This window comes from Lithobates pipiens, unplaced genomic scaffold (assembly GCF_037356315.1).
Source record: "Lithobates pipiens isolate NorthernLeopardFrog02 unplaced genomic scaffold, aLitPip1_a1.2 Scaffold_1, whole genome shotgun sequence".
In the NCBI taxonomy this organism is placed as follows: Eukaryota; Metazoa; Chordata; class Amphibia; order Anura; family Ranidae; genus Lithobates; species Lithobates pipiens.
In genome coordinates, this window is record NW_027507685.1 from 134,724,431 (window position 1) to 134,742,466 (window position 18,036).

General features: G+C 42.4%; 1 protein-coding gene across 1 annotated transcript; it reads left to right on the top strand.

Annotated features, from left to right (window-relative positions):
- Nucleotides 1-1,763: 1,763 nt before the first annotated feature.
- On the top strand, nt 1,764-17,225 carry LOC143975186 (kelch-like protein 9). Its single transcript, XM_077477293.1, has 4 exons — nt 1,764-3,003; nt 7,992-8,244; nt 8,613-8,773; nt 15,054-17,225. The coding sequence occupies exons 1-4, from the start codon at nt 1,966-1,968 to the stop codon at nt 15,429-15,431; spliced, it is 1,830 nt and encodes a 609-aa protein (XP_077333419.1). The 5' UTR covers nt 1,764-1,965; the 3' UTR covers nt 15,432-17,225.
- Nucleotides 17,226-18,036: the final 811 nt, after the last annotated feature.

The window sequence follows — 18,036 nt, forward strand, 5'->3', positions numbered from 1 at the left end:
CTTTAGCGAGGGAAAAATAGTAATATATAATGAGGGACTATAATGATGATTACGCTGTTTCCTGGCAACATGGGAACAATGCAAAAGGGAAAATACAGAGACAAAGATGGTAAATGGGAGACTTCCGGTGGAGGACTTCTGGTATTAAGTAGGGTAATACAGAATTAAAGATGGTGAACGGGAGACTTCCAGTGGAGGACATCCGGTATTGAGTAAGGCAATACAGAATCAAAGATGGCGAACGGGAGACTTCCGGTAGGTCACTTGCGGTCTAGCGTGGCTTCTGGGGAATGGGTGTAACAGTAGCAATTAGTGTACTTAATGGCACAGTAGAATATAAAATAGGGGAGATGGAGGCGTATGGCAGCTTTTCTGATGACGCAATACATTTTGCGAAACGCGTAGAGGCTGCTGGGAACTCAGTTTTTGTCACTTCTGGTACCATGGGAAAACGAGGTTCGGAACGCACTCACAGACTGTGGGACATATGCCGCCACTGGCAGGGGATTGGAGCATTAGTGAGACAGGTCTGAACACCATCCCAACACATACGGCTGGACATGCTTGGTGCCGGCATAGGCACAGGCACATGTGAGTTTAAATTTTTGCTTTTTACATTTTAAATAAACTTTTTACTATATACTACATTATGATGGCTATTCATACATCTCTATGAGAAATAATTAGTGCAAGAGGCCCCCATATACTGCTTGGAAAGGCTGTTGGTGAAACCTTTAACGGAGTGGTTATCCTAAATGAACCAAAGGCGCATACACAGACTCAATCTGGTGAGTGGCCATTTTGGCCATCACTTGATTGGTGAATAGAAGAAGCACTTTATAGAAGAAGCACTTTAAATAAGAGGAATTTAGTGGCACTGAAGTGATCACTCACTTAGGACATTCATGTGGCACTGGAATTGTTTTTCTTTTTTCTATTTTCATATGTTGTTTACATATTTTTTATGCTGGTATTTTCCCATCCATATTGTCTATATCAATTGCACTTTATATAGGGGGGTGAGAGTAAAGTGAGGAATTTAATTGAGGCACTGCACTTTATGTGGTTTTGTATAAAACACTGTGGAAGTTATATCTGACACTAAATAATAAAATAAAATGGTTAAAAATGACAAAAACAAAAAAACTACTGACATCAGTGGCAGAACTCCTAGGGTTGCAAAGGTTGCACTTGTGACCGGCCCCTTGCTTTCAAACACCAAGCTTGGAGGTCAGGGGGCCCTTTGTGGTTTTTTGCACTGGGGCCCTGAAGGTTCTAGTTACGCCTCTGGTCCTAAAGTAAAATATAAAGGGTACTAAGCATGTTAAAGGATTTATCAGATTACCATTATAGGGAAACAATTGCATTTTCCCTGACAAAGCAAACAGTTCCGTGTTTAAGTATTATTTTTCTTCTGTCTTAGCGGTTTCTGAGGATGCAAAGTGATTTTTCTGGTTGAACTTGATCGACTTTTTTTTTTGGTTAACGAAAAGACAGCAAAAGAGGAAGTAAAACAAACCCTGTTGCATTGAATGCATTCCTGTTTAGATCTATTGCACATACCCAGGATTGCCAAGCGATTATAGCTAACCTGTACTTCTGAAACATTCCTTAAGCCCTTTGTTTAACTATGCAAGTCTGGGCTTGCTAGGTTTACCTGACCTCGCTCAGCCAACTGGGCGTTAAACAAGAAGCTCCAGGGGTAAATTGTGTTTCTTTTGTCAATTATACTATATGGGACATTGCCAAGTGCTCTGGAGACAGGGTGGGTGTGTTGTAACCCAACACTAAAGCTAGTAAATATTTCTCTGATGTTCTGGCTTCTTGTTGGTAAGGCTCTGCTGGTCATTTGGTGACAGCTAACATACTCGACAGCCACTTGGAAGATAGCTATGTAACAAGATTGAAAAATAATGCAAATGTGAGCCAATATTTGGAGGGGGCTTTAATAAATTAATCTTCAGAATGCAGAACGGTGAAGATATCTGCACCTTTGCCTCGGATAACTATCACGAAAAGCTGCTGGAGAGGATATGGCAGTTTCGATCCAACCGGGACCTATGTGATGTAACACTTGAAGCTGAAGGGGTCTTCTTCCCAGCTCATAAAGTCATCCTAGCTTCTGCCAGTTCATATTGTAAATTACTGTTTGGGGACTCCAGAACTGACAACACCATCAGACTCAAGGGAGTTAGTGCTAAAGGGCTCCGCAATGTCCTAGATTTCATCTACTCCAGCAAGCTTTCCCTGTCGTTGTCCAATATTGAAGATACTTTAAAAGCAGCAGAAGTCTTGCTGGTTCGGGAGGCGGTAAAGTTGTGTTTCCAGTTTCTAGAGAATGGTTTAAACCAGGACACATGTTTGGGCATCCTAAATATTGTCAGAAAACATGGTCCTGAAGAGCTGAAAGTGAAAGCCAGTGGGTACATTGGCCATCACTACAGATATATTCCAGGACATTCTGGAGATCTGAACCTATTAGACAAGAGGACACTCTGTGAAATACTAGAAAGGGAGGATGACCCAGGTTGCAGTGAGCTTGAACTGTTCCGTTTGGTAGTTTCGTGGCTGCAACATGACAACTCCAGGCTAAAAGAGGCAGGAGATGTCCTCAGGCGGATCCGTTTTCCACTAATCCCTCTAGAGGATCTCCAGACATATGTAAAAGAGACTTCAATAATGAAAACAGAGTCCAACTGTTTCAGATACCTACAAGAAGCTTTAAGATACCATTCCCAAGTATATGCTCAACCTATTCTTCACTGTGAAGGTGCAACCATAAGGTCCAACACAGAAAGCCTCCTAGTTTTGGGTGGCAGGACAACTGATAACCAAGTGTGCAACAGTATCTGGGTTCAAAATCAAGATGGCAGCTCCTGGTCTGAACTTGGACAGATGTATGCTCCTGTGTACAATCACTGTGTGGCAGTCATCAATGACTTCCTTTTCGTCATTGGAGGGCAAACCATGTTTGACCCCTCAGGCAAGCATCCATCGAATGAGGTAGGAGTGTCATATTGTAATCTTAATATGTGGGCTGGCCTTTTAAACCACGCTGCTTAAAAGTGAAAATTTGAACACATTTTTTTCCCCATAACGGAAAGCATGCTATAGGCTAGGTTGTCTACAGGTTGATATTGTTGTGTCATCATTGGAATAATTTTGGTACTTATCCTGATAACTAAACCAGAAGCACAGACAGCAGTAAAAACCTGGCAGAGGTTTTTCTATTGCAACTTGTGATGTTTGGTAACTACTGCCTTCCATTTGGTTAATAAACGTTCGATGTTCAGCAAGTTACTGTGGAACCATTTATTTGTTTTCTGTACTTGATGCGGCACGATTAGGCACTTTTGGAAAAACTGGTCATTGCCTTTGCCACAATGGATAAAAAAGCTAGTTTACCTGGCAGGAGCAGATTTCAAATGACTGTATATATATATATTATATATATATATATATTATATATATATATATATATATATATAAAACTGTATTTATTAAAGCTGAACACTAGGTATGAATTTTATTACAAGCTTGGACCAATGTAATTATGCATGTACCATAACTGGGACTATTGTGGAAGCAGAGCCACTACAATAATCCCTGTGTTTTCTGGGGCATGTGCTGCCATGCTGTATAGTAACCGCAGGCGGTTGCTTGCTTAGCTCAGACGACATTCCCGAAACAATTTGCACTTTTTCTCAATGATTGCAAGGTGTTCTCTGATTGAATGGACAAGGTGAAGACTGTTATGTCACCACCTCGGTCATATCAGAGAATGTTTGAGACCCGGAAGACTGTAGCATTCACGTATATTAATGCTGACCTCTACAGTCATTGTCTGCTTCCCCAGTGGTCCCACGGGTATAGACTGTATAATTACATTGACCCAAGCTAGGCCAGTGTAACTATGCAATAAATTCCATACCTGGAGTTCAGCTTTAACTGTTTATCTATGATACAGAATTCACCTGAGATGGGCTCGGTCACTATTTTGACCACTTAAGTTCTGGGGCTTTTTTTTCCCTAGATCAGTGGTCATCAACCTCAACCTCAGTCCTCAAGTACCCCCAACAGGCTATGTTTTTAGGTTTTGCTTTACTTTGCACAGCTGCTTTAAATCAATATCAATGACATGGCATTGATGAGAGCTATTCTATCTATGAGAAATTCCCAAAACATTGGGGGGTACTTTAGGGCAGTGGTTCTCAACCTCTGTCCTCGAGGACCCTCGAGTCCCAGAGCATTTTTTTTTTCTTGTCTTGATTCTGCACCTTAGATCTTTTAACCATTGTAGTCATCCCTTACATATCATATCACACATCCTTTGTGCATATTTGATACATATGGTTTTACTTTCTAGTTTTAATTAGGAAGAAAGTGAAATATAAGAAAATATTTTTAAAAGTATTTTCCTGTAAATCTTCCCAACACAACTTTTAGTTTAGCCATCAATGGTTACTGTAGCAGAGCGCTATTCCACTCTTGAAACTACATTGTGATACACTGCAATTTCCGTAAAGTTTAAGCATAATATTCAGATAAAATCAAGTCTAGCTGGTGAGAACATAAATTTGAATATTTTATTTTATTTTATAGACTTTAGCCACTAAAATTCTGAATGACATTCTGTTTGCTAACATAATTGACACCTTATGCCAGCCTTTCTCAACCTTTTCAACACAGAAGAACCCTTGAAATCACTTTCCAGTCTCAGGGAACCCTTTCTAAAAATGACCATATCTACAACTCGTGATACTTTAGTGTGATGGTCAGTGTGAAGACTGCTCCTTACACTTGTGATCATTGGGAAGAATCACCCTCTTACAGATAGTTAACAAGATCAATGGTGTCAGTATGAACTTATCTAAAAGGGAGAAATCGCTCATTGCTCAAGGAACCCAAGGGGAACCTCTGGAGCAGGGGTCTCAAACTGGTGGCCCTCCAGCTGTTGTGAAACTACAAGTCCCATCATGCCACTGCCTGTGGGAGTCATGCTTGTAATGGTTAGCCTTGCAATGCCTCATGGGAATTGTAGTTTTGCAACAGCTGGAGGGCCACCAGTTTGAGAACCTTGCTCTGGAGGAACCCTAGGGTTCCATGCAACCCTGGTTGAGAAACTCTGCCTTATGCAGTAAATGCTAATGTCAACCGTGTGATCAGATATCATGTCACTTCCTTTCAAACGTAAAGCCAGGAGATGATCCTTTGAGATCCTGAAATTACTGCTAGATGCCAGTTGTCACCAACAGCCAGCATTTCCAGGCTACATACCACTTTGTACCCACTGGAGCTACTGAGTGTCAATGCTACTAAAATGGCACTGAGACACACAGACGCTGTTTTCCTGCTGTTTTAAAATGGCACCCAAGACTCAAGTGCTTAAAAACAGAAAAATAGCCTCTCTTTCACCTCTAATGTTTTCTCAGTTGCAATGCTATGGTGGATGAGTACTTAGTATCTATCACACTTCCAGGAGTATCAGAAGCCAGATCTTTCTCTGTGCTCTGTGGTTTCATCTATGGAGGAGGTTGGCGGGTGAACCACAGAGCACAGAGATGGACCAGGAATGGAATACCCCTTGAAGTGTGACGGATACTAAGCGGTGTATTTATTAAAAAAAAAAAAAATTACAGAGCAATTGTCTCCGTTAAAGTGCAAGTACATTTGTTCTGTCAGAATGGGCAAAAATTAAATTATTAGGCTATTTTCTGTGCTAGTAGAATATTTTTTCATTTATTTAAAATGGAGAATATCACATTTGTTCACTACATGGCGATAAATATAATAGGAATTTCCTACGATATGTAGTGCCATCTAGTGGCCAAATAAGATTTTCTGTCTTAAATCAATGCAGCAGGAAAAAGCCTAATAACATTTATTATTTGACCTATTCTCAAACAAATCTACCTGATGTTTTGGGCCAACTGCTATGCAAATACTTTATAAAACACACCACAGACAGTGCAATAGGTTTTCCTTCTCTTTGCAGGAAGGCAATTTCTAGTTTTTTACAACAGCAACAGAAATGCATTAAAGTGTAAGCTCACCTTTACCAAAAAGCACACTATGCTGTCCCATATGGGTATAGCAGCATACTGAGCTAGACCTACCCTCCAGCCAGGGCTCCCTTTCTGTTTATAGAATGTAGTCCAAAAATACATTTAAAAGAAGCCTTTGTAAAATTTTCTGCAGCCTGTTATGGCTCCAACTCAGGTTAATGTTAGATAGAGCAGCCAATGGGACCAGCGCACTGCAGTGCCAAGGTAGGGAACCGCAATCGTTGTTTTTTTTTTTGGCCACACATGCTCAGTGTGTACTCTTTTGCAGCCACTGAACACATCATAGGCAACAGGAGGAGTCGAGGTGTAAGGTTAGACAGCAGTGGTGGCTGCCGGATTATTTTTTTTTTGGGGAGGGCCCACAAACACAGTGGTCTCGTGGTTGGTCAGTCATCCACTTACTCCATCTAGGTTCAGGGTGGGCAGCCCTGCAACAGGCGGGCGTCTTCTCCTCCTCTGCATCACAACGGCTTCTGCCAGGCGTCTCCTCCCTCCCCCTAGGTGTTCAATAGGATTGCCTGTCCTTTCAGCCAATCGGGTGATGGGTCTCAGGACCCGCTTCCTGATTGGCTGGGAGGAGAATCAGTATGAGAATAGCGAATTTGCTATTCTCACACAACTGGGTGGGCTCAGAGCGCAGTGCTCTGCTCCCCAAGCCCACCCATTTTTGAAGCCTATTAGAGCCTCTGGCCCTACATCCATGCATGGATGGGGGGTGGCGCTCGTGCACCCATAATGGTCGGGCCACTGTTAGCCCTTGTACACACGGTCGGACATTCAGACGGAAAATGTCTGATCGGACCGTGTTATCGGATAATCCGACTGTGTGTGGGCTCCATCGGACTGTCCGTCGGAATATCCGACCGACAAAGTTTTAGAGCTGGGCCATAAAATTTTCTGACAACATGGTCCGATGGGACTTTGTCCTATCGTTTGTAGGGAATTTCGATCGGACAAAGTGCCACGCATGTTCAGATCAAATTCCTAGACCAAAGCTATTGGCTACTAGCCTGAACGTAGTCCCGTCGTAACGAAATAACGTCACCACGTTCTGAACGATCAGATTGTCCGACAACTTTGTCCAACCGTGTGTATGCAACAGAAGTTTCAGACAAAATCCGATGGATTTTGTTGTCGGAATGTCTGACTGTGTGTACAAGGGCTTAGACAGTTTTGCAGGACATCAACTGCAAAGATAAATAAGTGGAAACGTACACACCTTTCACAGGCAAGTCTGCACATTTATAATGCTATAAGGCTGGTCATACATTATACAATTTTTCTTGTACAATTTTCCTGTAGATTTTCCAAAACCATAGGTCACACCTAAACACATCCAATTTGTGTGCAATCAAGCAGGCTCTTGCATTAAATAGATGAAGGTAAATCTAAAGGAAATTTAACAAGAAAATTGTATAATGCATTGCCAGCTTAAATGTTCAGATTCTTGCATAAGTCTAATCAATACAGATTTACTTTAAAGTGGCCATAAAAAGTCCTGGTTGCTATGGTTTCAACATAACAAATGCTCCTTGTATTGTCTTCTTCAACACACCTGTGCATTCTTTTTATGATTAGCACAATTCAAGCTTTCCTGTAGCACCACCTAATGGTACAGCTTTATTACTGCAGTGATTTTTTTCTACTGAATACTATGGCTGGCCATACATTAATCAGGTTTTTCAATTAACCAATGGGCTAATAAGAAAAAAAAAAAAAGATTCCTCCATCCATGAAAGTGAGGTGGGTGGAGGAATCCTCCACGCTGTGTTATTGTATAGTAACACAGCCTGTCAGAATACACTGATCAGCGCAGCAGCTTTTTGGCTGCAGTGCTGATCAAAGGAAAGTCCTCCAACAAGCCGTGCGAGAAAAGTCGAGCAATTCTTAAAAAACGTGCTGTTACTCATCATGTTGTTCCTACAGGTTTTCCGTTTTGATCCACGCACTGGAACTTGGTTGCAAGCTGCAGCAATGTTAGAAAGGAGAACACGATTTCATACCGAGGTGATTGGGGAACGCATTATTGCTGTAGGTGGAGGATCTTTACTGGGTCACCTGAGCCAGAGTGTGGAAGAATACAACCCTGCAGATAACAAGTGGGAATATACCTCCCCCTTCCCAATTGCAGTGGCAGATCATGCCGGCACTACTCACAAGGGTATCTTGTACGTTTCAGGTGAGTGTGGCTACTTAACATGCTATTATAGTTTTAGGTTGAGCGCAAGGCACGGAGTCAACCCCTGGATTCTTATATGTCTTGATTGTTCCAACAATTATGGATTATTCCAACTGTAAAGATCAATAATTCTCTACTTTATTCCTGTCTACATGAGAGATTTGTGTGTTCCCACCTTTGTGTGTTCTGGCTCCTCTTATTACAGTCTCCATCTTATAAAGTAACTGGGAGAGGGAGAGTAGGGGCCCCTCATAGGCATAGCACATGTGCAGAACCAATAATTCAGTATAAAGTCCATAGATGATTGGCAAACAACTTACCGATTCTTTTCCTGTCAAATTTCATGGCATTGTTTTTTCCACATACAGGAGGCTATTCCACAAGTAAAACCCTGAATGACGTATACAGTTATTTGCCGAGGCTCAAGCGCTGGGTTGTGAACCGTGCTATGATGTACGCTCGATGTGACCATGGTATGGCCACTATCGGAGACAAGATCTTCTGCATTGGTGGACGTACACTGAATGCGGTAAGACCCCAACAAACCCACCCCCCCCCCCCCCCCCTTCTCAAGAAAAATGAAAGGAAACCTATACTGAGAAAAATATGTAGGCTGCTATTGCTGTGACCCTTTGGAAATGATAGCTGCCTGGCCATGGATTTAATAGATCTCAAACAAGCATGCAGATCAGGAAATTCAAAGTAAAGTCGGAGATTCCTATCTTATTCTTTGTACCATACAAACCAAAGGACAGTGTGCCGCAGTCTAGAGTATGTGATGCTGATGATGTGCCGATTCAAATGCAGTATTGTGTACAGAACCCAGTATCAGTGGGAGGAAAACATACCCAAATGTCATTGGTCAGTTAGAGGGAAAAATGCTCTACGCTATTGACCACTTTGGTATCAGCAGCTAGTAGGAGAAAAAAAAACACCCCAGCATCATTAGTCAATAGCTGAGAAAAATACAGCAGTATCGGTGGTCAGTACCTGGGAAAAATATCCCAGCATTAGTGGTCAATAGCAGGGAAAAATACCCCGGCATCATTGGTCAGTAACAGGGGGAAAAAAACCCCGCCATCAGTGTTCATTAGCTGGGAAAACTACCCTGGCATCAGTGGTCAGTAGCTGGGAAAACTACCCTGGCATCATTGGTCAGTAACGGGGGAAAAAAAACCCGCCATCAGTGTTCATTAGCTGGGAAAACTACCCTGGCATCAGTGGTCAGTAGCTGGGAAAACTACCCTGGCATCATTGGTCAGTAGTAAGGAAAAATACCCCGGAATCTTTGGTCAGTGGCTGGGAAAACTACCCCAGTGTCAGTGGTCAGTATTAGGGAAAAATACCCTGGCATCAGTGGTCAATAGGGTATTTTTCTCAGCTATCAGTGGTCAGTAGCAGGGAAAAATTAGCTCAGTGGCTGAGAGTAAAACCCTGGCATCATTGGTTAGTGGCCAGGAAAACTACCTTGGCATCAGTGGTAAGTAGCTGGTAAAAACAGCCCAGCGTCAGTGGTCAGTAGTAGGGAAAAATACCCCAGAATCATTGGTCAGTGGCTGGGAAAACTACCTTGGCATCAGTAGTAGGGAAAAATACCCCGGCATCATTGGTTAGGAGCTGGTAAAACTACCCTGGCGTCAGTGGTATGTAGCTGGTTAAAACAGCCCAGCATCAGTTGTCAGTAGTAGGGAAAAATACACCGGAATCATTAGTCAGTGGCTGGGAAAACTACCCCGGCGTCAGTAGCTGGTAAAAACAGCCCAGCATCAGTGTTCAGTAGTAGGGAAAACTACCTTGGCATCAGTGGTCAGTAGCAGGGAAAAATAACCTGGCATTATTGGTCAGTAGCAGGGAAAAAGCCTGGCATCAGTGGTCAGTAACAGGGAAAAATACCCCAGCATCAAAGGTCAGTAGCAGGGAAAAATAGCATGGTATCAATGGTCAGTAGTAAAGAAAAATACCCTGAAATCAGTGTTTAGTAGTAAGGATAAATACCCCGACATCAGTGTTCAGTAGTAAGGAAAAATAGCCCGGTATTAGTGGTCAGTAGTAGGGGAAAATACCTCAGCATTAATGTTCAGCAGCAGGAAAAAAATAGCCCATCAGTGGTCAGTAGCAGGGAAAACTAGCTCATCATCAGTGGTCAGTAGTAGGGAAAATTAGCCCATTATCAGAGGTCAAAAGCAGGGACAAATAGCCCGACATTGAAGGTCAGCAGCAGGGAAAAATACCCCAGCATCAGTGGTGAGTGCCTGGGGTAAATACCGCAAAATGTGTCGGTGGTCAGTAGGAGGAGGAATGCCCTGGTGGTCAGTTTGAGGAACAACTCCATGGCATCAGTGGGAGAAATAAAAATATATAGAGAGGATTTTGAGGTGTGCGTGGGACTTGTGTTACTGGGCTTAGACTAGGGTGCAACGGTCTGTGCCTGGTGCTGGAGCACTCAGCTTCTGGTGCAGGGTTCTCAGCTGCTGCCACTGTGCAGGATCCCAAACTCTTGAAGCCCTATGACTCGTACTGTCCACGGTGACAGTGGGACACAACCTATGTGGGGAAATCCAACAAAAACCAGCACGTGATTCAACTTAACGGCAACTCCTTCCTGTAGGAGTGTAACAGTAGGTAAGTGTTTATCTCAGGTAATACATGAAATGAGATCAGGGTCTGTTTTACCATGTACCAAACACCTTAAGGACCAGAGGTCTTTTTCCAATTTCGCACTGCGCTGCTTTAACTGGTAATTGCGCGGTCATGCAATATTGCACCCAAACAAAATTTGCGTCCTTTTCTTCCCACAAATAGAGCTTTCTTTTGATGGTATTTGATTGCCTCTGTTTTTTTTTTTTTTTTTTTTGCGATATAAATGGAAAAAGAGCGAAAATTTTGAAAAAAAAAAAGATATTTTCTTCTTTTTGTTATAAGAAAAATCGAATAAACTAAATTTTAGTCATACATTGAGGGCAAAATTTATTCAGCCACATGTCTTTAGTAAAAAAAATGTCAATAAGCGTATATTTTTTGGTTTGCGCAAAAGTTATAGCGTCTACAAACTAGAGTAAATTTTCTGGAATTTACACAGCTTTTAATTTATGACTGCCTATCTCATTTCTTGAGGTGCTAAAATGGCAGGGCAGTACAAACCCCCCCAAATGACCCCATTTTGGAAAGTAGACACCCCAAGCTATTTGCTGAGGGCCATGTTGAGACCATTGAATATTTTTTTTTTTTTGTCCCAAGGGATTGAATAATGACAAAAAATAAAAAAACATTTTTTTTTACAAAAAGTTGTCACTAAATGATATATTGCTCACACATGCCATGGTTATATGTGGAATTGCACCCCCAAAATATATTCCGCTACTTCTCCCGAGTATGGGGATACCACATGTGTGGGACTTTTTGGGAGTCTAGTCGCGCACGGCACCCCGAAAACCAATCACCACCTTCAGGATTTCTAAGGGTGCAAATTTTTGATTTAACTCCTCACTACCTATCACAGTTTCGAAGGCCATAAAATGCCAAAATAGCACAAAACCCCCCAAAATGACCCCATTTTGGAAAGTAGACACCCCAAGCTATTTACTGAGAGGCATGTTGAGTCCATGGAATATTTTATATTTTGCCAAAAGTTGCGGGAATATTACAAACTTTTTTTTTTTTGCACAAAGTTGTCACTAAATGATATATTGCTCACACATGCTATGGGCAATTATGGGTAATTGCGCGGTCATGCAATATTGCACCCAAACAAAATTTGCGTCCTTTTCTTCCCACAAATAGAGCTTTCTTTTGATGGTATTTGATTGCCTCTGTTTTTTTTTTTTTTTTGCGATCTAAATGGAAAAAGAGCGAAAATTTTGAAAAAAAAAAGATATTTTCTTCTTTTTGTTATAAGAAAAATCGAATAAACTAAATTTTAGTCATACATTGAGGGCAAAATTTATTCAGCCACATGTCTTTAGTAAAAAAAATGTCAATAAGCGTATATTTTTTGGTTTGCGCAAAAGTTATAGCGTCTACAAACTAGAGTAAATTTTCTGGAATTTACACAGCTTTTAATTTATGACTGCCTATCTCATTTCTTGAGGTGCTAAAATGGCAGGGCAGTACAAACCCCCCCCAAATGACCCCATTTTGGAAAGTAGACACCCCAAGCTATTTGCTGAGGGCCATGTTGAAACCATTGAATATTTTTTTTTTGTCCTAAGGGATTGAATAATGACAAAAAAAAAAATAATATTTTTACAAAAAGTTGTCACTTAATGATATATTGCTCACACATGCCATGGTTATATGTGGAATTGCACCCCAAAATATATTCCGCTACTTCTCCCGAGTATGGGGATACCACATGTGTGGGACTTTTTGGGAGTCTAGTCGCGCACGGCACCCCGAAAACCAATCACCACCTTCAGGATTTCTAAGGGTGCAAATTTTTGATTTAACTCCTCACTACCTATCACAGTTTCGAAGGCCATAAAATGCCAAAATAGCACAAAACCCCCCAAAATGACCCCATTTTGGAAAGTAGACACCCCAAGCTATTTACTGAGAGGCATGTTGAGTCCATGGAATATTTTATATTTTGCCAAAAGTTGCGGGAATATTACAAACTTTTTTTTTTTGCACAAAGTTGTCACTAAATGATATATTGCTCACACATGCTATGGGCATAAGTCAAATTACACCCCAAAATAAATTCTGCTGCTTCTCCCGAGTACGGGGATACCACATGTGGGGGACTTTTTGGGAGCCTAGCCACGTACGGGACCCCGAAAACCAAGCACTGCCTTCCGGATTTAAATATAAAATGCTACCAAAAAAACTGTTAGCGATCGCAGGGATCAGGCCTGACTCTGCGATCGCTGCAGTTATGTGTTTAGTGTTTTGTAAGTGACAGTGATCGATCGATACTGCACTTGGGTGGGCTGGGCAGAGGGGCAAAACGCAGGTGCTAGCAGGTATCTGGGCTGATCCCGCTAACAATGCGTTTTTTTGGAACCCTGAACTGCTGGGGACGCTAGTATAGATCTGATCAGATCAGATATTGATCTGTTCAGATTCTATACCACTACGGGAGGTGTATGCTTTGCGCGTGGCTGTTAGCGGTACTGGCACTAACCTAGCGCTGCCTGGGGCGACGCAGACCCTGACCCTAAAACCTAACTGATATCACCCGCCGGGTGATCAGGGGGTTAAACCTTTATTGGGTAATAAATGGTGGGTGCCCTGATGCTATAAAAAGCAAACTAACCAGAGTCACCCGTAACACTTATACGGTGATCAGTGGTGAAAGGGTTAACTAGGGGCAATCAGGGGGTTCAAATTTTTATTAGGTAGTATATGGGGGTCCCTGGCGCTATATAAAAACCTGACGGGGAACCTAAATAACTAACTGGCTAACCAGCGTCACCAGTGACACTTATACTGTGATCGCTGGTGAAAGGGTTAACTAGGGGCAATCAGGGGGTTAAAACCATTATTGGGTAGTATATCGGGGTACCTAGCGCTATAAAAACCTGGCGGTGAACCTAAAAAAATAACTAGCTATCTAGCGACAGTAGCGACACTGATGCAGCGATCAGAAAAATGATCGCTTAGTGACACTGGCAAAAGGGGGTGAAAGGGTTAACTAGGGGCAATCAGGATGTTAAAACCATTATTGGGTAGTATATCGGGGTACCTAGCGCTATAAAAACCTGGCGGTGAACCTAAAAAAATTACTAGCTACCTAGCAACAGTAGCGACACTAATGCAGCGATCAGAAAAATGATCGCTTAGTGACACTGGCAAAAGGGGGTGAAAGGGTTAACTAGGGGTAATCAGGATGTTAAAACCATTATTGGGTAGTATATCGGGGTACCTAGCGCTATAAAAACCTGGCGGTGAACCTAAAAAATAAATAGCTACCTAGCGACACTGATGCAGCGATCAGAAAAATGATCGCTTAGTGACAGTGGCAAAAGGGGGTGAAAGGGTTAACTAGGGGCAATCAGGATGTTAAAACCATTATTGGGTAGTATATCGGGGTACCTAGCGATATAAAAACCTGGCGGTGAACCTAAAAAAATAACTAGCTACCTAGCGACACTGATGCAGCGATCAGAAAAATTATCGCTTAGTGACACTGGCAAAAGGGGGTGAAAGGGTTAACTCTAGGGGCAATCAGGGGGTTAAATCTTTATTGGGGGGTGATAGGGGGCTACCCTGGACCTAACACTAACTGCCCTGACAGTTTTTACTTTTACAACTGACACTGAATGCATTGATCAGTAAAGAAATGATCAATGCAATCAGTGACACTGTGACTGGGGGGGGAGGGGGGGCGGGAGGCGATCGGGGGGGGGGATCGGGGGGGGTTTGTGTGCCTGTGTGTGCCTACATGTCAGTGTAGTGTTGGTGCACACTTACTTTTAGTTTTCTCCTCGTAGTCCGGTCAAAAAGACAGCCCCGAGGAGAATGACATCACTTCCTCCTTCCTGTGTAAACAATACACAGTGGGAGGAAGTTCGTCATTGGCCAGGAGCGATGGAGAGGGGCTGGCCAGAAACCAACGGCCATCCCCTCATCACGGATCGCTCCCGGAGGGAAACGGACCGCCGTATCCAGCGGGAGGGGGTCCGATCGGACCCCCCACCCGCTGGAAGGCAGGCACGTACATGTACGTGCTTGTGCCTGCCTGTGCCATTGTGATGACGTACATTGGCAATACGGCGGTCCTTAAGTGGTTAATTAGAGGTAATAAAGCTTTCTTTATTCTACCCAAAACCAACAAAAAAGTTTAATCTGCACCTTCTACATTATTCTAGGCCAAGGAATGGATCCATGTGAATGAAACAGAGTTCTACTGTCCCACGGCTGATCAATGGAGCTCCCTGAAGCTTTCTCCTTTTGATTGCTGCCAGTTCAGTATCGTCACCCACCAGTCAAAGCTCTACATCACTGGAGGGGGTTCCCTAAGACGCATGAACAAAGAGGACGGTGTCTTCATATACGACCCAGAGACCAAGGCATGGAAGAAGACAGGGTCACTACCCAGGCCTTTGGTAGACCATGCTTCCTGCGCCATTAGGCTCCCTCAGGGAATAATAGAAAAGCAGCAAGTGAAGGAAGAGGAAAGGCCTTCCACCCCCAACAAGAAGAGATCAACTCTCAACTTATTTATTACTGGCAAAAAAGACATATAAGAGGCACATTTAAAGGACTAGTAATCCCCAAATATTAATTTCACATTGTAGTGATGTAGTAGTGGGATGTGTATATACACACATAAAATGTACTACACACATTAGGGAAAAGATCATTCACAATGTAGTTTCCCATACCTGTACACAAAGGAAAAAGGTGCACCAGTCTAGTGCATTACTGTATAACTGTTTAATATATTGTAAAAAGAAATATATTCCTCTATATGGGAGATCTAAAGGACTCCACCTATGACACTGGTTCAGAAACGCAGGATCTTCCATTCTATGGATAGCGTAGGACCCACTAATCATGGGGTACTTTGTCACAGTAAGTGGGCTTAAGCACCATATAGCAATATGGTGTGACCAAATCCCCATATTTTTGGAAAATATCTAGGTGTTTTAAATATACTTGCAGGAGGTAAATGTAATTTTTTGCATGTGTGCGCTGTAATATTTTGTTCTGTTTTATGGTCTTATGGCTGCACCATCTTTTTTTGCATTTTTTAGGGTGTACCCCCCAAATATTTTGTTTGTCTATCCAATGGTCATGCGTCTGGAGGGGTCTTGTACAATTTAATGCCTGTGTCTATTCTTCTTTTGTGAGTACAATGTTTTTTTTTTACAATTTGTTAAACAGTTATACAGTAATGCACTAGACTGGTGCGTCCTGTTCCTTTGTTTGCATTCTAGTTTTAGTTTCCCTGAACCGAGGAGGGCACCAAGGTTTCATGCATATATCGATGGTTCCAGTTGGTGGAATCCTATAGTGGCCCTACTGTTTCACCAAGGTAGAATACTGTCCATTTGGGATCCGTGAAGATTGGACTGCCAAGAAGAGTATCGCACCCTTAGGCCGCGTACACACGGGCGGACTGTTCGCCCAACTTTGTCCGCTGAACAGTGTTTGGGCGGACAGTCCGCTCGTGTGTGGGCTTTCAGCGGACAGTTTCAGCGGACAGTTTGACGAACAAGGTTTTACGGAATTTCCGAAAAACTGTCCGCTGAAACAAGGTTTCAGCGAACAGTCCGCCCGTGTGTAGGCTTGTTCGTCAAACTAAGTTCCGCGCATGCTCAGAAAGGATTTACACGCCGAAAGTTATAATGCAGTGTATAGGACGTCGTATTTTTCGTCCCGTCGTACGTGCCGTTCACGTCATCGCGCACGGTTTCAGCAAACTGTTCGTTCGTCGTGTGTGGCCATGTCCGTCCATGCTAATTTTGAGCGGACTGTTTGCCGAAACTGTTTGACGAACAAGGTTGGGCGAACAGTCCGCGCGTGTGTACGCGGCCTTACAGTGGACATTGCTTTCACTTATCTGTTTTCCTATACCTGCACCAATATGGAAATATTTGGGTTTTCATTTTCTTAAAGCAGTCCTTGGCTCTATGTTATCGGCTATCTTGGGCCACAGAAGGCTACCAGTTGAATCTGGCAGGTGGCGTCTGACAGTCATCAAGAACCTGCGTACAGCTTCTGATTAGCTTCTACATTTTTTTACATATACATCTTGAAAATTTCTTAAAGTGTATGTATAGCCAAAACTGTTTGTTTAGTTTTAGAGGTGATTACAACTATTCCAGTCAAAGCTGACCTTCTTTTATGATCAGTGTTGCATGCTTGGTCCAGCTTGGAAAAAAAGAGGGGATTACAGGCCGACAAACCCGGACTGTAAAGGGGTTGCTATTGGCACCAATAGATAGTTCAATATAAAGTGATTACGTTTAAATTGTATTTAATATTATTCATATTTAATAATTTATCATAAATAAATTCAATCAAATTAAAATCAAGTACAATTCATAAAGAAATTCCTACTATTAGACAATCAAAATCACAGACAGATTAACTCACAGGACATACACAAATAACATATAACAATACACAGAACAACAGAGGTCCGGACCAGTTGCTGTAGATTACTATAACCACCAAAACATATCATCTTATAGTGTCTGTTAAATTTAATTTAAAAAAATCCCAGTTGTTCATTAATTGGTTATCCAGCAATCTACAGCAAGCTAGAAGGGGGAGTAGTAAGATAAAGTAAAAATTATTATCAGAATAGCCTGAGAAATGCTAAAAGGCTATTATTTAATACTAAGGTGCTGGTCCAGCTTGGCACAATGTAAGTATTCATATCTCATACCTGGGGAAGCTGACAATAACTGTAGTAGTCGGCACTACTACAGTGATAGCCATGATCTTCTGAGTCCTGCTGTGGTTCTACATATATATATATATATACGTAGGGGTACGTGGTAGGAGGTGTGCATGCGTGCAACTGGTGGCTCTCACTATCACTCTCACTGTGATCATGCACAACAGGAGCACAGTGGCGGGTACCACTGTCTCGATGTTCTGCCGCCACCTGCTGTTCATCGAGCAGAGTGTCAGAACAGTAGTCTGCCTATGTAAACAGGGCTGATCACTGTACTGACTGGAGGGAAGGCATGGATCCTGTGTCTCTGCAAAGCAGGGACTAGGATCCACATCTTCCCCTAGTAAAAGTACCTCCCACAGTTTAGTAAAACTCGTTACTTAAATCCGCAAGGGCTTTTTTTTTACCACTACTATTCCTTTAATTTGGCTTTTAAAATTTAC